At 36.6% G+C, this 22,881-nt stretch overlaps 1 protein-coding gene and 1 pseudogene across 5 annotated transcripts in view; one reads left to right on the top strand and one right to left on the bottom strand.

The window, feature by feature from the left end:
- Nucleotides 1-22,881, bottom strand: part of RANBP17 (RAN binding protein 17) — a 317,076-nt gene that overhangs the window by 70,599 nt on the left and 223,596 nt on the right. For all 5 annotated transcript variants that reach the window (XM_032851794.1, XM_032851791.1, XM_032851792.1 and 2 more), the window contains 4 exons: nucleotides 21,799-21,872; nucleotides 20,677-20,757; nucleotides 10,873-10,936; nucleotides 10,672-10,780 (listed from right to left, as the gene is read on the bottom strand). In XM_032851794.1, coding sequence (XP_032707685.1) covers nucleotides 10,672-10,780; nucleotides 10,873-10,936; nucleotides 20,677-20,757; nucleotides 21,799-21,872 — 328 coding nt within the window. The remainder of the gene's footprint in view (nucleotides 1-10,671; nucleotides 10,781-10,872; nucleotides 10,937-20,676; nucleotides 20,758-21,798; nucleotides 21,873-22,881) is intronic.
- Nucleotides 14,782-14,880, top strand: LOC116864454 (annotated as a pseudogene).

Genomic DNA, 22,881 nt, shown 5'->3' with positions numbered 1-22,881 from the left:
ATACTTAGGAAGTGACACTATATAGTCCAGACCTGATTTTGATGCTATTACTTTTTAAATAGAGCATTAGAGAGAAAAAAAGATCTCAGAGAAGAGATCAGGGATTCTGAAGTTTGGTCCCTGACACAGCAACATCAGCATCACTTAGGAACTTAACCAGTTGTAAATTTCTGACTTCCATCTCAGAGCTACTGAATCAGAGATCCTGGGGGTGGAGGTCTAGAAATTTGTTTTAAGAAGCCTTCCAGGTGATCCAGATGTATCCAAATATTGGAGAAACACCACTCTGTACACCCGTACATCATTCTACAGATAACACAGAAGGTCAATGGCACAATCAGGATCTTTAGACTCTCAAGGAGTGACTGATCTGGCTGACCCAGATCTTTTGTTATTTCTCTTTCTGCTTTAACCTTATGCACTTTGTTTCCAGGGTCTAAAAGAATCAAGGATTTAGCTTTGTTCACAAAGAGATATCAAAGGGCCAATGAGTCTTTCCTGGTATGCTGTTCTAAACAAGGGTCCGATCTCCAGGTGAACGGTAAAGCAGACCAGATTATAATCCCTGCCTGCCAACTGGCTATGCAACCAAGCTATTCCTCTTAGCTACACCCTCTATTCGCTGGTGAGAACATTAGAGACCTTTATAGAAGGCCTCACTTTTCCAAGCCCAGGTGAAACAGCAGCTCCCCCAATCTGAGCTAAGCTTGTAGGCAAGTACTCTCTAAGGCCCCACCCCAAGCACCCCCCCTTCTCCCTATGGGTTGCCACAGCATTTCATCTACTCTTGACAGTAGGAACATTAATCAGTCTGCCTCGAACTTGCAGATATAGCTAATAACACTAATAATAATGCCTCCCATCACTCCCCCACTACCACCATTTGATGAGGGTTCCTGTGGGGATTAAATAAAGTAAAATTGATAATGTGTGTATGTAAACTATTAGATGTGTCAACCTACACCAATAGTATCTTTGGCTTTGCTTCTGGAGAGCTGACGCTCTGCATCTTTGCATTTCTAGGTGAAGGAGAATGAGGCCAGCAGGTGAGGCTCAGCGATAAACAGAACCAGTGTCTGGTTCCGCCACTTACTGTTTAACTTCAGATATTCACTAATTACCCTGAGTCTCAGTTTTCTCATCCACAATATAAGGATAAAAAGTCCATCATTGTGAATAATGTTCTAACACATGAAAAATAGAAGATGCTCTATCAATAGTTGTGGTGGTGCTGGCATTACAGTATCAGCACCTAGAACAGTGCCTGGCGTGTATTACACAAATACTGTATTTGAATGAAAATAAAGACATTTAAAAAAATCCCTTATTTTCTTAACACCTGAAATGAATAATACAGTAGCTAATTGAAGTAGACATTATCAAATCCTTAAATAAATAATATATACGTACATTATAAACTATGTAGCCTTACTCTCCTAAGATAAAGTATCTTCTAAACATGGAATTATTAACAAGAACGGTGGTAATAATCACTGCAAGTAGATAAGGGCACAGGAAAGAGTGGATGCTTTGAAGTTTCTAGGCTCAAATCCCAGCTCTGCTACTTGTTAGCAAAATTCTGGTTTTGGATAAATGATAGCCATTAACATTTTTGTTGTTTTGAGCTTTATATGGACCTAGAGAGGTGATCACAGGGATCAAATAAAGTGTGACAAGCAGGTTGTCCCCCAATACCCTTCCTTTGGGAGCAGAGCTTTCCCAAGGTAAGGATATTTAATCAGAACAAAGACAAATTCAGGATTTTACCATTCAACCGTTCACTCAATACCCAGAGCTATGGGTCAAAAAACTTCCTGACTCATCTTTTTCCTCAATCAAAGTTTGAGGTATGGTGTAATCAAGGCATGAAAAACAAGCCACCAAAATGAGCAGGGAGAAGTCAAAGAGCACGTGCTGAAGACAGGAATGCGAAAAGCATTTCTACTTTAATGTCATTTCATCAGAGGTCTTCCCTGACCTCTCTACCTGAAACTTTACTGCAAAACTCGCCCCTGACCCCCACCTGCTTTCCACTCCCATAACCTACTTTATTTTTCCTATGGGACTTACTGTGACTGGGCTACACAGTCACATATGTTCATGGTCTTCCCTAGTAGAATGTAAGCTCCCTGGTGAAGCAACTTTGTTTTGATCATGACTACATCCTCAGAGCCTAGACTAGGGTCTGGCATTCAAGAAATAGTTGTGGACTGATGGAATAACAACAGTTATTTCCTGAGTGCTTACTAAGTGAAGGCAATTAACTTAATACTTGATTTACTTAACAGACACCCATGTAGCCCTTCCTAGGTTCCAAGCACTGCTGCAAGTCATTAATGGTCCCAATAATCCTATGGAGTTGTATGACGATTTCTTCCACTTCACATGCAGACAGAGAGGCTCACTTAACCAGAGGGTTAAGCAGTTTGTCCAACAGCCTTGGGCTATTGTCAGCGGACTCAGATCCCCAATTCACTGGCTTTCCTTCCAGCTCATGTTCTTCTCCCTGTCTCCATGGTGGGGTAGGGGGGAAGGTATCAGAGGCAGGCACTGAAGTCAGGGTTACAGAATCTTGAGTTTAGAGCCGCACGAAGTTAGAAGAGGGTAAAGGACAATCAGACTGGTTCTGGTAGGGAGAAAGGGATTCCTCGCGATCATTTGAGTTTAAGACAGGCAAATATGATACACTGGGGCATTATTTCTACAAAAGTGTTTATGTTTCAGTTAGCCCTGTTCCTCTCTTACTGCAGGGTAACACGTTGTATTATCTAAGCTGGAAAACTGGTCATTTTTGTTTATATAATGCAAACAAACTCTATAAAACATTTGTTAGAGATTTTTTCCTTATTTGTTTTACTCCTAGAGGTATCAATTACTGCTTCTGATAGGAAAGGAGAAAACACGAGTTTGCTCTCTTATAACTTCATATTCAATTATGCAGTCATATATTTAGAATGCCAAATGTATATGTGACCATTTTATAAATAATAATTGAAACTGCTCATTTTTTTTCTGACCAGGGCCCAGAAACCAGTATGATTTGAAGGTGAACTGCCAATTTACAGAGTAATATGTTCACCGGCATCAGGAAAAATAAATATTAATGGAACATTGTTGCAGTTCTCAGTCATGCATAATAAAAATGATAAATTCTTCAGCTTTTCAGTAAAAGCCAAATGTAATCCCCTCTACTGGATTTCTGAGGATCTGATTCAACAGGAAATTATTCACTTTAGGAGTTCTGATTTATTTTCCTTCAGAGAAGTCACATTAAAATACTAACAGTAACCTTTTTAGTATATTGGCTCTCGGGTATGCTATTTTTAAGACACTTCGTTTGTTATTTTATACAATTTAAGACCTTGAGTGGTGGGCATGTAAACTGGTGCAGCCAGTGTCATACGATGCAGCCACTGTAGAAAACAGTTTGGCAGATAATCAAAAAGTTAAACATAGAACTGCCATTTGATTCACCAATTTTACTCCCAGGTATACACCTGAGAGAATTCAAAGGGCATATCCACACAAAAACTTACAGATAGATGCTCACACCAGCATTATCATAACAGCGAAAAGGTGAAAACCCAACTGTTCAAACAAAATGTGGTACAGCCATACAATGGAGTATTAGCCATAAAAACAAATGAAGTACTGAGATATGGTAAAATATGAATAAGCCTTGAAAACGTTATGCTACGTGAAAGAAAACAGACACAAGGGCCACATATTACATGAGTCTGTGTAGATGAAATTTCTAGAATGGGCAAATTCACAGAGACAGAAAGTAGATTTGTGGTTACCAGGGGCCGGGGTCAGGGGAAGTAAGAAATAACTACTTTAAGATACAGGATTTCTTTCTGGGGTGATGAAAGTATTCTGGAATTAGATAATGGTGATGGTTGTATAGCCTTGTGAATATTCTGACTGTACTAAATACCACTGAACTTATACTTTAACAGTGTGAATTTTATGGCATGTGAATCTAAAAAAAAAAAAAAACAAAAACCCACCAAAAACCCACCATAAAACAACAAAAAACCACCATCAACAAAATTCTCTCCATCTTTAGAAGTATGCAGAACAGGAAACTTCTCATTTCCTCAAATTCAAATGCAAACTGAGGTTGGATTACTGGGGACCTGGGAGAGTAGTCAAGGAGAAGTTAATAGTACAAATAATTATGATAATAATAAATGATGGTAGCCAACAGGTACTGAGGATTTATTATATGGTAACTATTACGTGAAATACTTTGGTATTAGTGATAGGTTAGTATGATAGGCAGAATTATGGCCCCCAAAGATGCCCATGTCCTAATGCTTGGAATCTGCGAATATGTCAGGTTATAAACAAAGGGGAATTGAGGTTGTTAATTATCTTTAAAAGAGAAGATTATCCTGGGTTATCCAGATGGGTCCAAGGTAATCACAGAGGTCCTCAAAGTGTTAGAGAAAAGTAGACAGGGAACACCAGAGAGATGGCAGCCTAAGGACTTGACCTGGTGTGGCTGGTGTAAGGGGGCCACGAGCCGAGGAAAGCAGGTGGCATGTAAGCTGCAAAAAAGCAAGGGAGCAGATTTGTCCGCAGGGCCCCAGAAAGGAATGATGCCCTGCTGACTCCTTGATTTTAGCCGACCGAGACCCATTTTGGACTTCTGACCTCCAGAATTGTAAAATCATAAATCTGTAATATTTAAGCCAAAAATTTGCGGTAATTTGTAATGGGAGTAATAGGTAACTAATATAATTAGTAAAGGTCAGATCTAATGTTAGCAAGCTCTCTGTTCCAAACTACAGAGAATTAAGAGCAGAGGCAAACAAGAAGATACAGAGGCAGACGAGTAAGGAAAATAACTTAAAACCACACACCAATGGGTCCTATCAAAAGACCCAGTGACTTCTGCAGGCCGAGGCCTGTGCCATCTGCTGTTCCCCAGGGCTTCACCGGGATAGCACTTCTCCAGTTCTATTAGAATAAGTCTTGAGGAAGGTGCCTAGCTAAAAGGTGCTACCGTGGGCCAAAAAGGTGCTACCATGGGCCAAGATTTTTCCTTTCAGTATTTCCCTAGCTGGCTGTGACAGGGCCACGGCTTCAGGGAGGGCAGGCTGCTCTAGGACCTGTCAGGAAGTGATATCAACTTCCGCTCCTATAAGAAAATAATAGCCCAAGTGCTGAAGACAGAGTAGCTGTACTAAAGGTAGTGAATTTGCCTCATTTTGAGGTCCTGGTGTCAGTCTGTGCCCCTGATTGTACATCCAATAAATATTTCTGTCTTAATTAATACATACTGAATACTTGTTTTGTGATAGGAATTGTTCCAGGCCTTTTCACACCTCTTTCTCTTATTTAAAGCATGTAACAATTCTTCAAGATAGATATCTCCATTTCATAGATGAGAAAAATTGAGGCTCCCTTTAATTCCTCTCCCTAGGGAACCAGAATGTTTATTTTAGTTCTCAGAAGAAAAATACACCGCCCATTGCAGACCTTTTTTTCTAGGAAACCCACCCCGAAAAGTTTCATCCCTAAAGCATCTCGTTCCCTGGGGTGCTCTAGACTCTCTACCCTCAAAACCAGGTAAGTTATTAAAACTGGATCTGGACTTAATGGGCTGCTTTCTGCCTACAGGGCCAGCTAATTAGTCTTAATTATCTCATTACAGATTCTAAGTATTTCCAGCTGCTTCTTTACCCCTTAATGCCCAGGCCCCCCACCCCCCATGTCTATTTTCCAGATCGTCTCTGCCAAGTCATGGACACAGGTGATATATTGATGTATTCTTCTTATCTATCAGAACATTAGTTATTTCTGATCAAGCTTCTCACTTGCTAAACCCTTCTGGGACATCTACCTCTGTGTTCTTTTTATCCATGAGAATAAATATGCTTTGGCCAATTATCAGGATATGAGGACAAATTTTAAAAACTACATTTGATTTTCACTGACGAAAGGACCATAATATACCTATATAGGGCAAATAACATTAATCTATCTGGTTATTTGATAGAAGCTTGGAAAATAATCCCTTCTCCCTGCCCTCAAGCCTCAAATCAATCATTCAGTTCAAACAGTTCAAATAAAAATAAAAAAGAAAAAGTTACCTTTCCTAATTGGTTGAGAATATGAAAGGTGAAGTAACAGTGTAGTTAGTACAAGTGAATAAGTATGTGCGGTCACAGGGTTAGAGGTTATACGACTGACCTTGGGCAAGTCATTTAGTCTCTCTGAACCTCACCTTTCTAACAGATAAGCAAAGCAATAAAACCTATTTCACATGGGCTGTTGTGAGGATCAAATAGCATAATGTATGTGACAGTGGTTTGCAGACTACAGATTTACAAACAAATGTTACTAATAATAAAGAAAAGGAAATTTCCTTCCTCTGTGTACTTTTACTTTTATCATTAGTAGCTATTTCTAGAATACTCTTCCCTTTTTTACTTAACTCATTTACTTTTTATTTAAAATTCCTCAAATTTAAGCTAGGAATATCTTCAGGTGCCAATTATCTATTAAAAGCCATAAAGGTAGGTAAGTATTATAGCACACTCCTCCCTATAGAGAAAATACCTCTTAATGTCTATAAATAACATTTTAATATTAACAATCCCTTGATCATTACAAGATATGACTTCTTCTTAGAGTTTGAGTATCTAGGGAAAGCACTGCTTTATGCAGTATGCAATTTCCCAGATCCTATCAATATGCTTCTCATCTGAGTAGTTCAAGATAAGGTGCAGTCATAAAAAGGCCGAGAAAAGCAACTGTTAGTGATACCAAGGAAAAACAATTCTAATGACACTGAGTAATTCTAAGTTTGTGGTTGGTAAAAACCTAATTTGCAATGAATAATACTCAGTTCTCCACAAAACAGAGTGTTGTTGTAGTTCTTTTCCACACTTCCCCTTCTCCAATATTTGTCAACTGAATTCACCTCTATTCAAATTAAACAAAATAGAAGGTTTTATTTATTCAAGTATTTTATACTGAACTGCTCCCTGGAGGGTCTCCATTTACTGGCTTGGGTAATATTATCTTTCCTTTAGTTTATTAGATTGACAAAGTTAATTTAAAAATAACCTAGGGAACTTTAAGTGATTCTTGGAAGGACTAACATGCGTGCACATACGGATGGCTACCCATTTTCTTCTGTGTGTATGTTATCTTGCAAAGAGAGTTTTTGCATTAATTTTTATAATTTCTTAGAATACGGAAATACATGGCCAACATTAAATACCATCATTCTGATGATGAAATGCTTTCAATTCTGTTCTTTATACAAGTGAACATTTCATCTAGTGTAGCCAAGGAGCAATTTGATAAAATGGTACAACTGTTTATTGCCAAAAAACCCCCATTTTCATCTGAAATACAACCTGGGGCACACAGCATCTAATTAAATTCATACAGAGTACAAATAATTGACTAGAAACCAAAATGGATTTCAAAGTAAACACCAATTAATGTGACACCCAATTTCTTTCCCCTTTTCTAATCACTCCAGTGTGCACGTATGGCTCATACACAACGTACTCCATTTAGTTTGTTGGATTCAATTAGAATATGCTTTATATTTCTGTCCAAGACTTACATCCTGTGTTTTGCAAGCAGGTTGCTGAGGGGTTTTTCTATTTGATTAAAAAAAAAATCAGTGATATAAAAGTTCTTCCTTAATTTTTCTTTAATTTGAGAAGAATTCTCACTACCTAATATTTTTACTTCTTTCACTTAATACATGGATCTGCGCTTCTTTTGACAATAGCACCATCTCTTTTTTCTTTGTTTCCGTGACAGTGAATACACAATAGAAAACTATGAAGCCACACATACAGGAACTCTGGCAGCAACGTTCCAGTCAACCTAGTTTGTGAGACAAGGTTTCAAATAATAAAACTGTGTTCAGCAACACTCAACAAATGATCATCTATGAAGTAATAACACTTTGAACAGAGAGCAACAAGCGATTAATCGAGCACAAGAGTGGCCACGTGGAGATGATCACCTGTGAGAGTAGTCAGCCTCTTGGTTTGTTTTGTCTGGGAGAGGCCAACGATCAAAGCTACTCCCAGAAAGAACCTGGCAGGAATTGCTGATTCCAGGAACCATGATGATGGCATCTTGGCTGCAATATACTTACGTGTCATTCATTCATTCGCTAAATACTTCCTGAGCACCTACACGGCGGCAACAGGAGATCGGTGCTAGAAAACATGAAGAAGGCAAAGTCCATGCCATGAAGGAGCTCAGTGTATTTGGGGAAGAAGAGCAGCTCTGGCTCTTCACCAGAAATAGAAGCTCTGGCAATATATACCACAAACTGTCCCTGGATGCTTATAGTATGTGTTTAGTTATTTCAAAAAGTGAAAACCACTAATAAAGACAGACTTCTCTTCCAACAATGTAAAAGTTCCATGGCTGTAGTTGCCATTGTTTTTAACTTTACCCACACCCGGACGCAATTTCCTCGTGCTGAGTGCCTGCCACACACCAGGCACTTCACACAGTCCGTTTCCATCTCTGCTGAGCTATCCAAGATGTGTTTGCGACATAATGGAGATTGACCTTTTTTGAAAATGCTGTGAACTAAAAAATATAAATTTATACTTTATATAATATGGGTTAAGTAATTCAAAGGAACCTAACCTTGAGAAACTGAAAAAAATCCTTTCTCAGTTATTCAAGTTTATATATTTTCCTTTAGCTTCTCATACCTCACAGTTTACGTTAAGCGATGATAAATAAAAGTAGTTTTGCAGCGCGTAATGCAGGGTCTTTCTGGGCACCTTCGTGACTCTCTGTTATCATCACCATAAGTGCGGGCGGGCTGTGAATACCAGCAGTGCTGTCTGTTGTTTAGGCTCCCACGGATTTATGGAAGGTTCTTTGGTCTATGATGACTATATGAGAAAGGATCTTGACCCACTCCATTTCCAGGTCCTGAAAACATGTGTGACATGAACTTATTGCTAGGAAATCTCCTCCATCTTGTCCTCTAGTTTTGGTTTTCTCGGTCTGATGGCGTCATTAAAGGAGCATTTTTTAAGGCTTTAGGAAATAAATTTGGTCTAGACACAGTCTTCTTTAATGCTTGGACAACTGGGAGGAAAGCAAAAGGGCAAGCTCCTTGAGGGCAGGGGCCTGTGTGCCTCGCTGGTTTCTGTCCTGCCCTCAGAGCTCACAGCACAGTATGTTTTCTCAATGATGACTGAGGACAATGACAACAAGTCAGGCTGCTCCTCTTCTCTCTGATGCAGCAGCCAAGAGGTAATACAGGGCAGGGTGCAGTATGCAAAGCTGTCACTCAGATCTCCCACTTGCCTAAGGTAGCAGATGATTGGGTTTTGCATGCCTGGTTTACACTCTTCAAATATTTATAGACAGTTCTCTTTGCCTCAAGCCCTAGTTGTCACTTAGCCAAGTTATACATACATGGTTCTTTTAATCTTTCTTTAGAAATCAATCCCACCAAGCCCCTTAATCATTCTAGATGCATTTCTCTCAACTTTTGGCTGTTTGTCTCTCTTGTAATTTATTCTGTTGAAATGCATGAAAATAATAGAGATGTGGAACAGAGGGCAGTTCAGTCACCTTTCTACTACATGGAGCAATGTCTTTTATGTGCAAAAGAAAATTATTTATCCTTTTTCCTTTTGTATGATCATTTTTAAAAAAATTCACATTTAAGTTGATGGATCAATCAATACATTACAAGAAAAAGGATGAAAAAAAGTACCATCGCTATTATATTCTCTAAGGATGATATATTGTCATTGATTCACAATAACATTGTCATGACACAATGACATTGTGTCTATAAACTGATTAATTTAACCTGCAGTATTCAAACATGGGGGGAAAATGGGAACCCAGAATAATATGGTCACCACAAAGAGGCTTAAGAGCCCATCCTCAGGTACTGTCTACCTGTGGATGGTACCTGTGGATATGTCTAGCTAAGCCTTTCAGGGGAAGACATTTTTAAAGAAGTTGTATTATTTCCAATTAGAAAAGTGAACACCTTAAAAAATTTTAAATAATCAAAAATGAGAAAAAGTCACCTATAGTTCACTACCACAAAACAACATTTAACATTTTTAAAGAATTTCATTTAAGTCTTTTTTGGATGCATTCTGCATCCAGGCACACTCATATCATTTGCACAGTTTAACAGCTAGCTTTTTCACTTAATATTATAAAATACCATGTATTGCGCTATCTTCAAATCCCAATTTTAATGAGGACAGACTACTCCATCAAGTAAGTAGATACACTGTAATTTTACAATTCCCTATTGCTGGATATTTACATCATTTCCATTTTTTTCTCTAGATTAAATGTCATTACAAAGAAAAATCTTTGTGTGTAAAGCTTTTCAGTATTGAAGACTGCTCCTAGATTCATAGCAGTAAAATTAATGGATCAAGGGATACCCAGAAAACCCTGAGGTAAAGAATTAATGCAGGTTCTATTCAAAGTGAAAAATACCACTTTAGATACAAAGATTTGTCTTTTGGCTCTGATGCCCAAATCATAGAGAGTTGCAGAAAACTGTCGAAGATGGCAAGTTCTAGTAGCTTAAATATGGTCCTCACTAACAGTGTGCTCCTTTAACTGCACAAGAAGATTGTTGAGCCCTTCTTAATCAAGTTAAGAATCAATTCTTCACCTTACCTAGATCTACCATCAGAAGGCGAGTGAGGGCAGTGTAGAAGATGGTTCGGCACCTGAAGTCACTGACACTGTAATTGTCACTGATTCCAAGGAAGGGAAAGTGTTCACTCTATTGAAAGCAAAAGGGCATCCAAAGTTACAAACACTTCACCTAAACTACCCAGAAAATCCCAGTCACGAATGAAAGGAAGTAAGACTTACCGTGTGGTTTTTTAGCATGAATTTCACGGCATCTATCTTCACAAGTTTTTTTAAAAGGATATAGGTAATAGAAGTTAAGGAATCTGGGGAAATATAATTGTCTTATCAATAGATAATATATCCGAAAATAACACTGAATTATAATGGCATCAATTTCTATTTATGAAGAATCAGTATTATTTCTAAAGAGTATTGCTACAGAAATGTCTTTCATTCTGTTAAGAATGATAATCCATTATTAACCAGTGCAATTACTTTTCCTATCTTATACATATTCTAGTTATGGAAAGGAAAAATGAATTTTATAATTAAGACAAAAACTTCTTTACTATTAAAGTCTTGATAGTAGAAAATTAAAACTGACCCTTTTTACATTTTGGATATAACTTGAGAACTTCTTTTCACTTAATATTATTTCATAAAAAATAATTATAAAAAACTCATAATAGACCATCCAGAAAGAGAAAATTGTTCAATTCCAAGAAACAATGAGCCCAGTTAGAAATCTGAGAAAATTCTGCTTTAGATGAAGAAGATCAGAATACAATTAGATGCAGCTGACTGCATGTCATCAAGTGTTGAAGTACAGGCTTAAATGACCCAGTATTTCTCAAGACCCTACTACATCTAACACCGTAGGTGTTAAAAGATGTTTATATGTGTTCATTTACCTAATTTTCACAATTAGCCTGTTAAATATAATTTCTTATTTCTAATCCATAGATAAGAAAACCAAAGTTCAGAGAAAGTAAGTTACTCGCCCAAGATTACTGTGGACTACAATGAAAAAAGTAATAATTTATTTTTACTGTGGACTACAATGCTGTGATCTGAACTGAGGTTTGACTACAGAGGCCATGTTCTTTCTACTGGGCCACATTACCACCTGAACAGTTCAACTCAGAAGAAGAATAAAGTTGAGAAATGATAAACATCAGCGCAAGGCCTAAATAATTTCCGGTCAGTGCTGCCATCAAAGAAGGGCTGATGTGTTTCTAAGAAATCTATTGAGTATACAAACACCCTCTTCTTTTACTTCGTCATTCAGGTGTCAGTGTAAAAGAGCAGAAAAAACAATGAACCTGAGTCAGGAAAGCTGGGCTTTTGGCTTGACTACACCATTCGATCAGCTGAATGAGTCTGAATACTATACTCAGATCCTCTGAGCCTTAGTCTCCCTCTCCAACAAATGACACCCAAGCTATCTTCCAGGATTGCTGCGAGGCTCAGAGGAGGCAAACGTCTTCACCAATTGTAAGTCAGGGAGGAAGACACAAAGATGCAGAGAAGTAACACGTACAGAATGTTTGCTACTTGCAGGGTTAATTCTGACAAGCCCATGAGGGTAGGTAGTATCACTTCCGGTTTTCTGACGAAGAAACAAATTCAAAAAAATTAAACTTTCCAAAAGACAAAGGGTATAATTCAGACTCAAGGCCCTCTGACTCAAGCAACCATTCCAGCTGCATGTTAAGCATGTGTATCTGGCTCACCTCCATATAAGGGTGGCAAGCCTCCCACGGGCAGGGGCCACACCCACGCGTTTTCCTCAGCGCACTGCTCTCAGGGGGTGCTCAGTGCACTGTGTTTTTCTGGCAGGCTGAAGGGGAACAAGATCAGGGGATGATAGGAGGGAGGTCTCTCTCTGCATACAAGGATGAGATCTGATGATTTGTTCCCAGTATAAATCACTGAGCAGAAGAACTGCCACTCAAACTTCACTCAGTTAAACAGGGGTGGGGATCAATAAACTAAGACATATCTTAAGTAATTACCAAATACAATTCTCCTGGAATTGCAAAGTTAAAAGTGACAGGGTCTATGGGTAATAAGAATGCTGCCATTAATAGGAATCTTCCTGTCAGTGCTACTAATAAACAGCAAGTCATGTTTTGACAATGGAATATTTATGGTAGCAATAAACAGAACATTCGCAGGAAGAATCTCATCTGCCAAAGATACATTTTCTGTAGAACTGCATCTGTGCACTTTGTATCAAGGCCAGCCTCGCTGCCTTTTAATTACATTCTAAAGCAAAAAAAAAAAAACAAAGGAAAAAAAAATGATTAAGAATAAATTTTTACTTTTTTCAATAAAGAAATAAATGAGAATTCATCTGATTATTTATATTCCCTCACAGGAATTCAACTCAAAGCTATTACGGTCCTTAAGAGAGTATGTAATGTTTTTTTAAAAAGGCAAATGGATACATCATATTTATAATCTTTTTACTTTCATCTTGTACTTTTCTAAGAGACTCAGGTTCTCAGAAGAGGCACCACTTTCGTTGGGTGGGAACATTTTAGTTGCATGGCAGGACTAGGTCAGATTCTAGAGGCTTGTCTGGAACAACGCCTCACCGGGAACATAGTAATGGTGGCTAACGTAACAGCACCAGTAGTAGGAGCCTACAGCAGTAAGAGAATTTAGTGAAGGTCATGCATGGAACATGTAAATGGCAGGGCTAAGATTCAAATTCAGGTCTGTCAGACTCAACACCAAAAGCTCTTTTCATTAGGTTGCATCATATCCATTTGATTTTAAAGAGGCCAGTGACTTTACAGAGATGACTAGTTTTTTGAGACACAACAGAAACTGGAACTGGGTCCCAGAAAAAACAGGGAAACTCTTCTTTTAGGAGGCACCATCATTAATGAGCCTTCATCACATCTAGGACAGAGCATACTCTGTAGCTGGGTTGACAGTAACACACTAAACAAAATCCCTAGGAAATTCCCGTTTGTATCCATGTAGTTATGAAAACACTGAGGAAGGTGGGCATGGTCTTACTGATAGTTACCACGACAAATAAAGAAAGGAAAGAAAAAGTCAAGACAAATGGTGTACCTTACAGATGCTGGAAAGTTTTGAAAATTTGTACCTGCGGCAAAAAGGAAACCTAAATTGAGAACAAACTGGTTTCTTCAGTTACAGGAGTATTACACACTTCAGTAGTTGATGGGCAGAGAAGTAGCAAGTATGACTTCAATCCACGGTATCTAGCTTTTACTGAGTATCTACAACACTTCCTCAAACCTAAAATGCCAGTGGTTATAAAAAAACATCATTACTGTATGTGCTAAGAAAGGTGTAAAATACCATCAGTTGTGGTATTTGCATATCTTCTTTACAGAAATGTTAAAATGTAAAGCAATTTTTGTTTTAGAATCAAAGGAGCAGTATAGTAGGCATATGATATTCACTAAGCACCAGAAGTAGATGATACGCTGATCAAAGCAATTATTTAAAAACCATACATGTTTACAAATAGTTTTTGCAGACAGAATTAGATCTTGATGATAGAAGAAAGTTCACAGATATGTTAGATTTTGGATGACATGACATGACATGACATGTCATGTTCACAGATATGCTGGGTGTTGGAAGACATGACATGACATGACAATGACATGTTGGAAATTACTATAGGTGGATGACAGGTACAAAGTATAATTACTGAAATATTAGTATCGTTATTTCAAAAGTGGGATTATATTCATAAACCCTACTAACCTAAAAAACATCCAAATATGTCTCACCAAAATGAAGCATCTTAAGGAATACTAATAACTACTTTTAAGGAATAGGAGTTAAAGCTTTGTCAGATAACAAAGGGGGCAACATTGATTCAAATGCCCACTGTGTGAAATTCTGAAACAAGAGGAAAAAAAAAAAGGACTCCTAATCTCTAATAGTTTACAAACTAATAGAGAAGACTAGCCAATACTAAGCTATATGATATTCACCCCTGGATATATAGCTATGAACTAGGTGTTCAGGAACATTAAGAAAAATAAAGATGACAGGAATGAAATGAAAGGCATTAAAATTCAGTGAGCACCTACTATGTGATAGGGTCAGTAGTACCAGGTGCCCTATTTTATTAGATAACACAGATACATTGTTAAAGTGCTCGCTTCGGCAGCACATATATGAAAACTGGAATGATACAGAGAAGATTAGCATGGCCCCTGTGCAAAGATGTACTGTTACATATTTATTATTTTATGACATATCTATTATTTTACTTAATCCTTACAAAGTCTCAAGAGCTACAATATTATCTACAGATGAAGCAACTGAGCCTCAGAGAAACTAAAGGATTTGTTTATGTTCTTTCAGTTAATACTATGACAAAGGATCCTAACTGTTTCAGTACGCCTTCACCAAGTCTTTAGGAAGACCTGAAAATTTAAAAGAGACCTAATTGAGTTGCAATGGGTCAAATGAAAATAAGAGCATATGTGGTGATTCAGTGAAATATAATGAAGGGTGTCAAGGGGAAGGTAAAATAAATTTCCCTGGCCTGGGCATAAAGTACAGATTGTGGTTGAGTGGTAGATCAGGAAATTAGTTATGAGAACTCAATAAGTCAAGTAGTCTTACAGGACTCAAGTTCTAATCAATAATTTTACTTTGACCTGAGAAGCAAGTAGAAGCGATTCTGGGCTTTTGGGAAGAGAAATGATCAGATCACAATAATACTCAAAGAAGGTCATCTTGTGAAGCAGGAATCTAAAGAACTGGGTGAAGGTTTGAGTAAGTGGGTTACAGAAAGGGAGTAGAGAGGATTCTCACACTTGGTTCTAGGAAAAAAACCAAATGGAGCAGATAAGTTATGGGATGACTTTTCCATGGATAATAGAGATGGAAAACAAAGAAAGAAATCAACGTTTCTTTTGATCAGAAATGTTAATAGAAGTATGCCTGAGGGATATATGCTGAAACTAGTTTTATTTAACATTCTCAAAACCATCTGGAGATGGTGGTATTCACTGAAGTAAAGCAATACATGTTAATACTGTTTCACAAAAGCAGAATTACCACTGTTTATTACTAATATATTTCCTGTAACAGACATACCCAATTGTACTTTCACCCTTCACCCTTATTTCGTTCTACACCTTGGTTTCATCTGTCACCCCCTAATCTGACCTGACCCCGGCCTCGTTCAGGATTCACACCCCAGTGCTGGGAAGATTAGTGACAGGGTAAGGATGTCTGGCTTGCATATTACTTATATACTTAATGCTTCCATATAAGCTACATCTAAATTATGACCCTAAAAAGAGCTCCCTCAAAGCTACCATATCAAAATGTCACTCACCCACATTATTTTCAATGCATAGACTTTCAGACAATTAGTATATAATTTACTTGAGTTAAATTTTAAAAAGAAAAAGAAACTCTGTTAATAAAACAACAGACTTTGAATTCCTAGGAAAATATGTGAAAGGCAGTCTGGAATCAGGATGAGTCCTGTTAGAATTTAAAATCTGTGAGGACAGGGTCTGTGTCTCATTTGTCTTTTTGCTCTGTACTTAGCAAATGCTTAATTAATATTTGCTGACTTGAAAGAGGCCAGTAATATGAAGTAAATCATTAGGATGAATATGGAATTAAATTATTTAACTCTTATTCAGTGTTAAATCCAAAAGGCTGCAGTTCTGGGCTTTGCACTAACACAACAACAACAACAACAACAACAAAAAACAAGCAAGAAACGACAAATGAAACTGGAGGAGGTTTGGGGTTGAAAAAGAAAAGCATCACGGTGACCAAGCAGCCTGAATAGGAAGCAGACGCTTCGGTTTGTAAAAATGAAAATAACAGAGAGAAGCTCCTGATGGATAAATAGATTTATGATGCATGTGGGTAGGAATTATATTCACCAAATCCTGGTGTACGGGGACTAAGGAAATAGTCTCCAAGTCTTAGAGGACTCGTGTGAAGCCAAATGGAGGGAATTATTTCTTTAACAAAGAACCTGAGCCAGCTTCATGGATGTCCATGCTATGCACGTGCACAGGAATCTTCTATGCCTAGAAGGGCCTGCACTTGCTTCAATGGTATGTTATTGAGGTCTTGAATTTTTTTTTTTAGGACTTGATTCATTTATTTGAGAGAGAGAGAGAGAGAGAGAGAGGGACTGAGAGAACATGAGTGGGGTGAAGGACAAAGGGAGAAGCAGACTCCCTGCGGATCCCAACGCAGCACTTGATCCCAGGCCCCTGGGATCATGACCTGAGCTAAAGGTAGACGCTTAACTGACTGAGCCACCCAGGTGCACTTGAATTTTAAAAAATATTTTATTTTTAAATAATCTCTACAGCCAGGTACCCTGAAATTCTTAATAACTTATGAAAGGCACCCCACATTTTCATTTTGTACTCCTGCAAATTATAGAGGTGGTCTTGTAATAACATGGAGAAGTTATTCATCCTAAGAACTGTAGTTAACAGCATTAACAGGGTAAAATGAGTTAGGATAAATTCATGAATTATTGTAGAATCTGCTTTGGGGTCTGTTTTTTAAAGCTAAAGATACTCTGAGTTTTCTTGAAGATGATGTAATAAGGACAACTACCAACAGAGGGCCTAACAGAAAATGAAATTTCCTTTCTCATTATTATCTACCCGAAACCCAAGGTGAGACATGTTGTTGCATAAATTTGAGTAAACAATGAATTTAAGTAGAAATATTGATTAATTACTTTTTAAGGGAAAAAACCCTTGAAATGATGATTAAAAAACAAACACAATTTTTGATGAAACGTCACCCTTTCCTCCCTCTATCTCAGAACTTAAAATAAGTTTATTTAGTTGCTTTGTATGATCCTCCTCCCCCAGCAGCTCCCCTGTTCTATCACTTGAACAATCTTACCTCCTTTCCAGGTGGACAGAAACTAGAATTTATGACTGGAAAGTAATTGAAAGAGGGAAAAGGATCTACAGGTATTAAACCTGGATGTGGAGGGCAGCCCAGGACAGAGCCATCTCAACTCTGTACATGTTAGATAAAGCTATTTAGAATCTGGAATTCTTGAATTTTAGTCTTGGAAATTTTAAGAGTTTATTAAAAAGCTACTCAGATGTATTTGCTAAATGTATTATATATGTCCCATGCAATGAATCTGACAGGAAAACAAAAATTTTCCCTCAAAAAGGCCATTAAATTTTAAATTTAGTAAGATACTAGTCTTACTAACTTGGAAAGCTTCAAACCTTGGGGCAAAAAGCAACAGGTTCTCCAGTTAAAATCTGGGGACTTAACGTAATGGCCTCCTCACACACATTATGATTTAAAGGAACTACGCTATCCCTAAAAATGTCAGTTCTGCCTTTCCCTAGTGAAGACAGTCTTATAAAGAGGTACCTGATTTTTTATTTAGGACATCTGGTCCTATTTTTCAATTATCTTAAAAAGCACAGTACAGTCCCTAAGCCACTAGCATCCCCAGAAACTTGCTGAAGACGTAAATTCTCAGGCCTCAGTCTAACACCTCCTAAAACATAAACTCTGGGGCTCAAGTCCAGTAATTTATATTCTAACAAGCACTCTAATGATTCTGATCATCACTAAAGTTTGAGACTACGACCTTAAGGCAAGTAAACCTGAGTCTTTTTAGCACTTTCTAAAATTGAGGATCTTTTGTGACTTCAATTTCCAAACAAGTGGTCAGATATAAGAACACCGAAGTTCACAGACTGACTTTGAGAACCATAAACAAACACTAAGTAGGATTCACTCTGAAGAAGATAAAAAACAGAAAAAAAAAAGAAAAGAAAAGTATCTGAAGACATGCATTAGAAAATAATCAGGAACATTTAAAAACTTTGTAGTAAGATGCTTTTCAGTTATTCCTTACTAATATTTTAAATACAAATATTTTGAATATTAATATATAAACAGATTTCCATTAATAGAGGTCAGTTGGTGATGATTTTTATCTCGCATAACTGTTTCTATACTGCTGAAGAGTGCCACCTTATTTTTAACACAGATATAAAGCACTGCTTTAAAATCAGGATTTTAAAACACATTATAATAAGGAAATCGATTGGAAATAACAAAACAAGCATTAGGTAACCAGCAACTGCACTGAAATAGACATACCACTCACATATTCCATTATGTAAATGAATTCAAAGATATTTCATGACTGATCAGCTAGAAGGGACATAATGATTTATAATTCAAATAACTGAGCACTGAAATCAAATTGAACTAATATATATTTCTAAATATGGAAACCTGAAATAATTGTTAAAAAAATATAAATCAATGTACCCAAGCTGAAATCATTCGTACCCTTTGGTTTAAATGTTATAGCTTTTAAGTTTTATCTAATAAGTTTTCTGAAAATATGATTTTTTATGAACTTCAAGAAAAAGTGTTCAAAAGCACTAAACAGCTTACGAAACAAAAGGTTATAATTTTAGGATTAAAGAATATGTAAGAGATATAAGATGACAGGAAAAGGATCTTACTTAAATAGTGGATAGAAATAAATTAGGCATTTTGCAAATTATGCCAAAAAGAATACAAATCAAATTAATTTTGTATGAGATTTCAATTCCACCCTAAAAAATAGGGTAAATCTAAACAATAGATACGTGCTGTAAAATAACACAGGCTTCTTTCCAGATATACTCTCAAAGTAATTCATTGTGAAAAGGCCAGAGTTTGCAAGACTAGGAAGTACTTATAAACCACTTCATATGTTAGAAATAAAGAGTATTTCAGCATTATTATTAAAAAAAATACAGGATGGGGTTTTTTTTTAATAAGAAAAAATACATATCTTAAAAAGCCAAAATGACCACTGGAATTGGGTTGTACATCACTTTCCAGTAAAAAGGAAAAACAGGCTGGACAGGTGTAATTTATCATTTTTCTGATTTAATATCAAAGAAATATATTAAAATAATAAAAAGAATCCTGAAATCCTCAAAATTTGTAGTGATAAATAGCCCTCCCTGTCTTTATTACATTATACCTACTAACAGAAATATTGCATGGTGGATTTTGCCAGACAAGGACGATTATTTTCCAATAAAAAGTTGCATATTAAATTCCAGCACAAAAGTGGGTGTCTAATACTTTGGAAATCTTTTATGGTTTCCCAAGGAACACAATTTTAAACTTAACTAATACAAACATATTCCTGCAGTAAACCTGCATTAAAAATTTCCATCCAATGCCACCGATTTTCAGAATCTTGTTCTCATATTTAAATATCAGCTGATCTTGGTGGTTAACTAAACCAACACTTATTTTTCATAACTCCTATGTATTCGATAGCTAATATATAAAAGATAATCTACATGCTTCTCTCTCATTGGAAGAAACAGGACAACAGTATTAACTATAATATAATAAGAAAGGATGATTCTGGTTTTAGATTTAAAAAATCTGCTAAAGATAGAAACCCAAACATTTAATGCATAATGGGAAATCTTATTTTAGAGTAAATAAGCTGTTGATTTGGTGGCAGCAATAATCTAAGAAGTGGTAAAAAAAAAACTTATATAATTTTCTTCCTATTACTCCTTTGTGCCTCTTAACTAATCAAAATAATATTCTTTTCAATTGAAGAATACTGAAGCTATAGTATTTACCCTCAGGAATTCAATTTTTAGAAGGTAATATTTTTAGAACATCTTGACCTTCTTCACATTAGTTACATGCTTTCTTTTAAAACAAGAACTCCCTGACAATTAAGAAAAATCACAGACTAAAACACATTTGGTTGCATACTTTCTTATGTATCCATTTATTAAACTAGATAAAAACGTAAGTTTAACTAGTTAGGAATCTATATCCATATAAATTCTACTGAGACTAAATAAATGTTCATAGTTCGTAGCTAATATAAATCTTTCAAAACCATACTTTACACATAAGGCTAAATGAAGGGTTTGTTTTAAACAATTACAAACTTATAAACATATATACCCAGCCAATAGAATGCATGCATTATGGTGTTTCTATACATTACCAGATATACAGTAAAAAGGATATCCAACAGAAAGGTCATTTAGGAACTGAAGAGTCCTTGAAATCACAGGCTCGCATCTTCCCCAGTATTTAAGATTTGTAACACTAAGTATGGGGAAAAAAATGCTTTTAATTGTAAGTAAGGTATTTGCTTGTATAGAGAGAACATACATTTATGTAAGTTAGGTCACCTAAAGCAGAAATATCTCATAAAGTTGAAAAACAGGTTTAAATACCACTAGAGCATTTTCTATTCTATTCTTTTTAATGGCATAATCAAAATTATATCCAATCAATGTATAATGAACACTGTTCTCCAAATGGTATATAATTCTCTAAATTTAGTTTTATAAATGAAAAAATTGCCTATTTCACAGAACGAACATCAAATTTGTATCTAAAACAAACATGTTAGGGAATGACAGCAAGAGTTACAAAGGAAATCAAATAGAGGCTCACAGTTAACTGCCAAGAAATGAACCATCAAACTTGTGGCTCCAAAGCTCACTTCTAGGGTCATGATTGTTTATGTAGCTCTTTTCTCTGCAAGCAACACAGTACTGTCTATCCATTACACAGATAAAAGTGGGTTGCCAAATGGAGGCATACAAATTCAGGCTAAATGTACAAAATTATGCCCATGACTACAAGCTAGTTAATTCTGCTAACAGATTGTAAAGGATGATTTAAGGGAAGTTTCCATGAGTATGTCTCTGGTAGCCATAGGTTCATTGTGGAATCAATGAATGCCCTGTCTTAAGGCAATCAAACCTCTTCCAATGATTCCAGTTTGCAATAATCTCTTCAGTTGGTCTTTGAAATTGGGTATTTTCGTTCTAATTAAAAACAAAAATGCTGCCCACCTGACTTGAGGAATCAAAGTCTGTAAGCATTTTAAAACCATATTTTGATATTGCCTACTGCAGTTGTATGGGTACCTTGACAAATCAGAACATCTTTGGGTGGTGAATTTTAAATATGTGAAATTAAGTTTCAATTAAGAACAATGCTACCATTCTAAGAATTATAGCATAATTTAAAAAGGTCTTTTATTTAAAAGCTAAAATTTATTAAGAGATCTAAACACAGTAAAAATATCTATTACATTCAAAGCAAACACAACAAAAGAAAAATCAAAGAACTCACATTTTCGTCATGAATGTTTCTAGAACATGGTTGTCATCTGTTATTCCTAAAACTTCTGACATACGAGCATATACCTGGATGAAAACATAATTGTTAAAAGCTTTATCATTAACATGTATTTTCAAACAACTAAGATTTAAAGCATTGTTGCATCCACACTGAAGAAAGGAGTGGGTAGGAGAGCAAATGAAGGATTTTTTTAAAAAGTATAATTTAATAATTTACTCTCTTTTTCTTCCAGGAAGTACCTCTCTTATTTTGAAATACACACCCACACTCATGTACTTGGTTTGTTCCCAGAACACCACATAATTTTTTTCTCTCAAACCACCCCTTTCTCGAAGATGGGTGTATGTATATAAAGGGCTAAAAAATGGAGTGTTTCAATAAAAGGCTCCAACAATTAAAAAAAATTCCTATCTATTCTAGATATCAGGAAACCATCAAATAATTCAGGATTATGTTAGTTGTAAAAAGAAGGATTTCAAAAGTAAGAGGAAATTAAAGAATTTATAGACATTCTCCTCAAAAATCTCTCAATTAAGCTCCCCCAAATATAGAGATAGGTCTTACTTTCCATGCTGAAACTGAAATCCCAGGCTCACAGATTCTCTGCTGAATACATCAGGGCCTGGGAATCCACTAAGCTTCCAATTAGGGAGTGTTGGTTGCAGACTTTGGGGTGCAACATTTCAGTCCCAACCCAAGCCACATTGAGCTTGTAAACACATATCCCACTTGGAGTGGGAAAATGCCACCAGCAGCCAATGGAATATTCCCTAATAGCCTGGCAAAGCTGAGAGGTGGGTTGACACCTCCATGCTCCCTGATGCTCTGGTGTGATTCCAGGTTATCCCTGCCAGACACCAGCTGTATGGGATTTCTCTTCTGTGATTTGATCCCCTGTGATTGTGTTCTCTCACTTTCTCCTGATCCGCCTATTTCCTAGGGTATGGTATGGCAACTTAGCTCTCACTCCCTATGTCTTTTGCTTTTCACATGTCAACACCAGCTTGGTATACTGCCATAGGTCACGAAGGGGAGATAAAAATCAAAGGGCACCACAAAGCACCCAGAATTATA

The sequence above is a fragment of the Lontra canadensis genome, unplaced genomic scaffold (assembly GCF_010015895.1).
Source record: "Lontra canadensis isolate GAN:19392208 unplaced genomic scaffold, GSC_riverotter_1.0 scaffold5, whole genome shotgun sequence".
In the NCBI taxonomy this organism is placed as follows: domain Eukaryota; kingdom Metazoa; phylum Chordata; class Mammalia; order Carnivora; family Mustelidae; genus Lontra; species Lontra canadensis.
The sequence above is the reverse complement of the archived record's forward strand: the minus strand, read 5'-3'. Positions and strand labels throughout refer to the sequence as shown.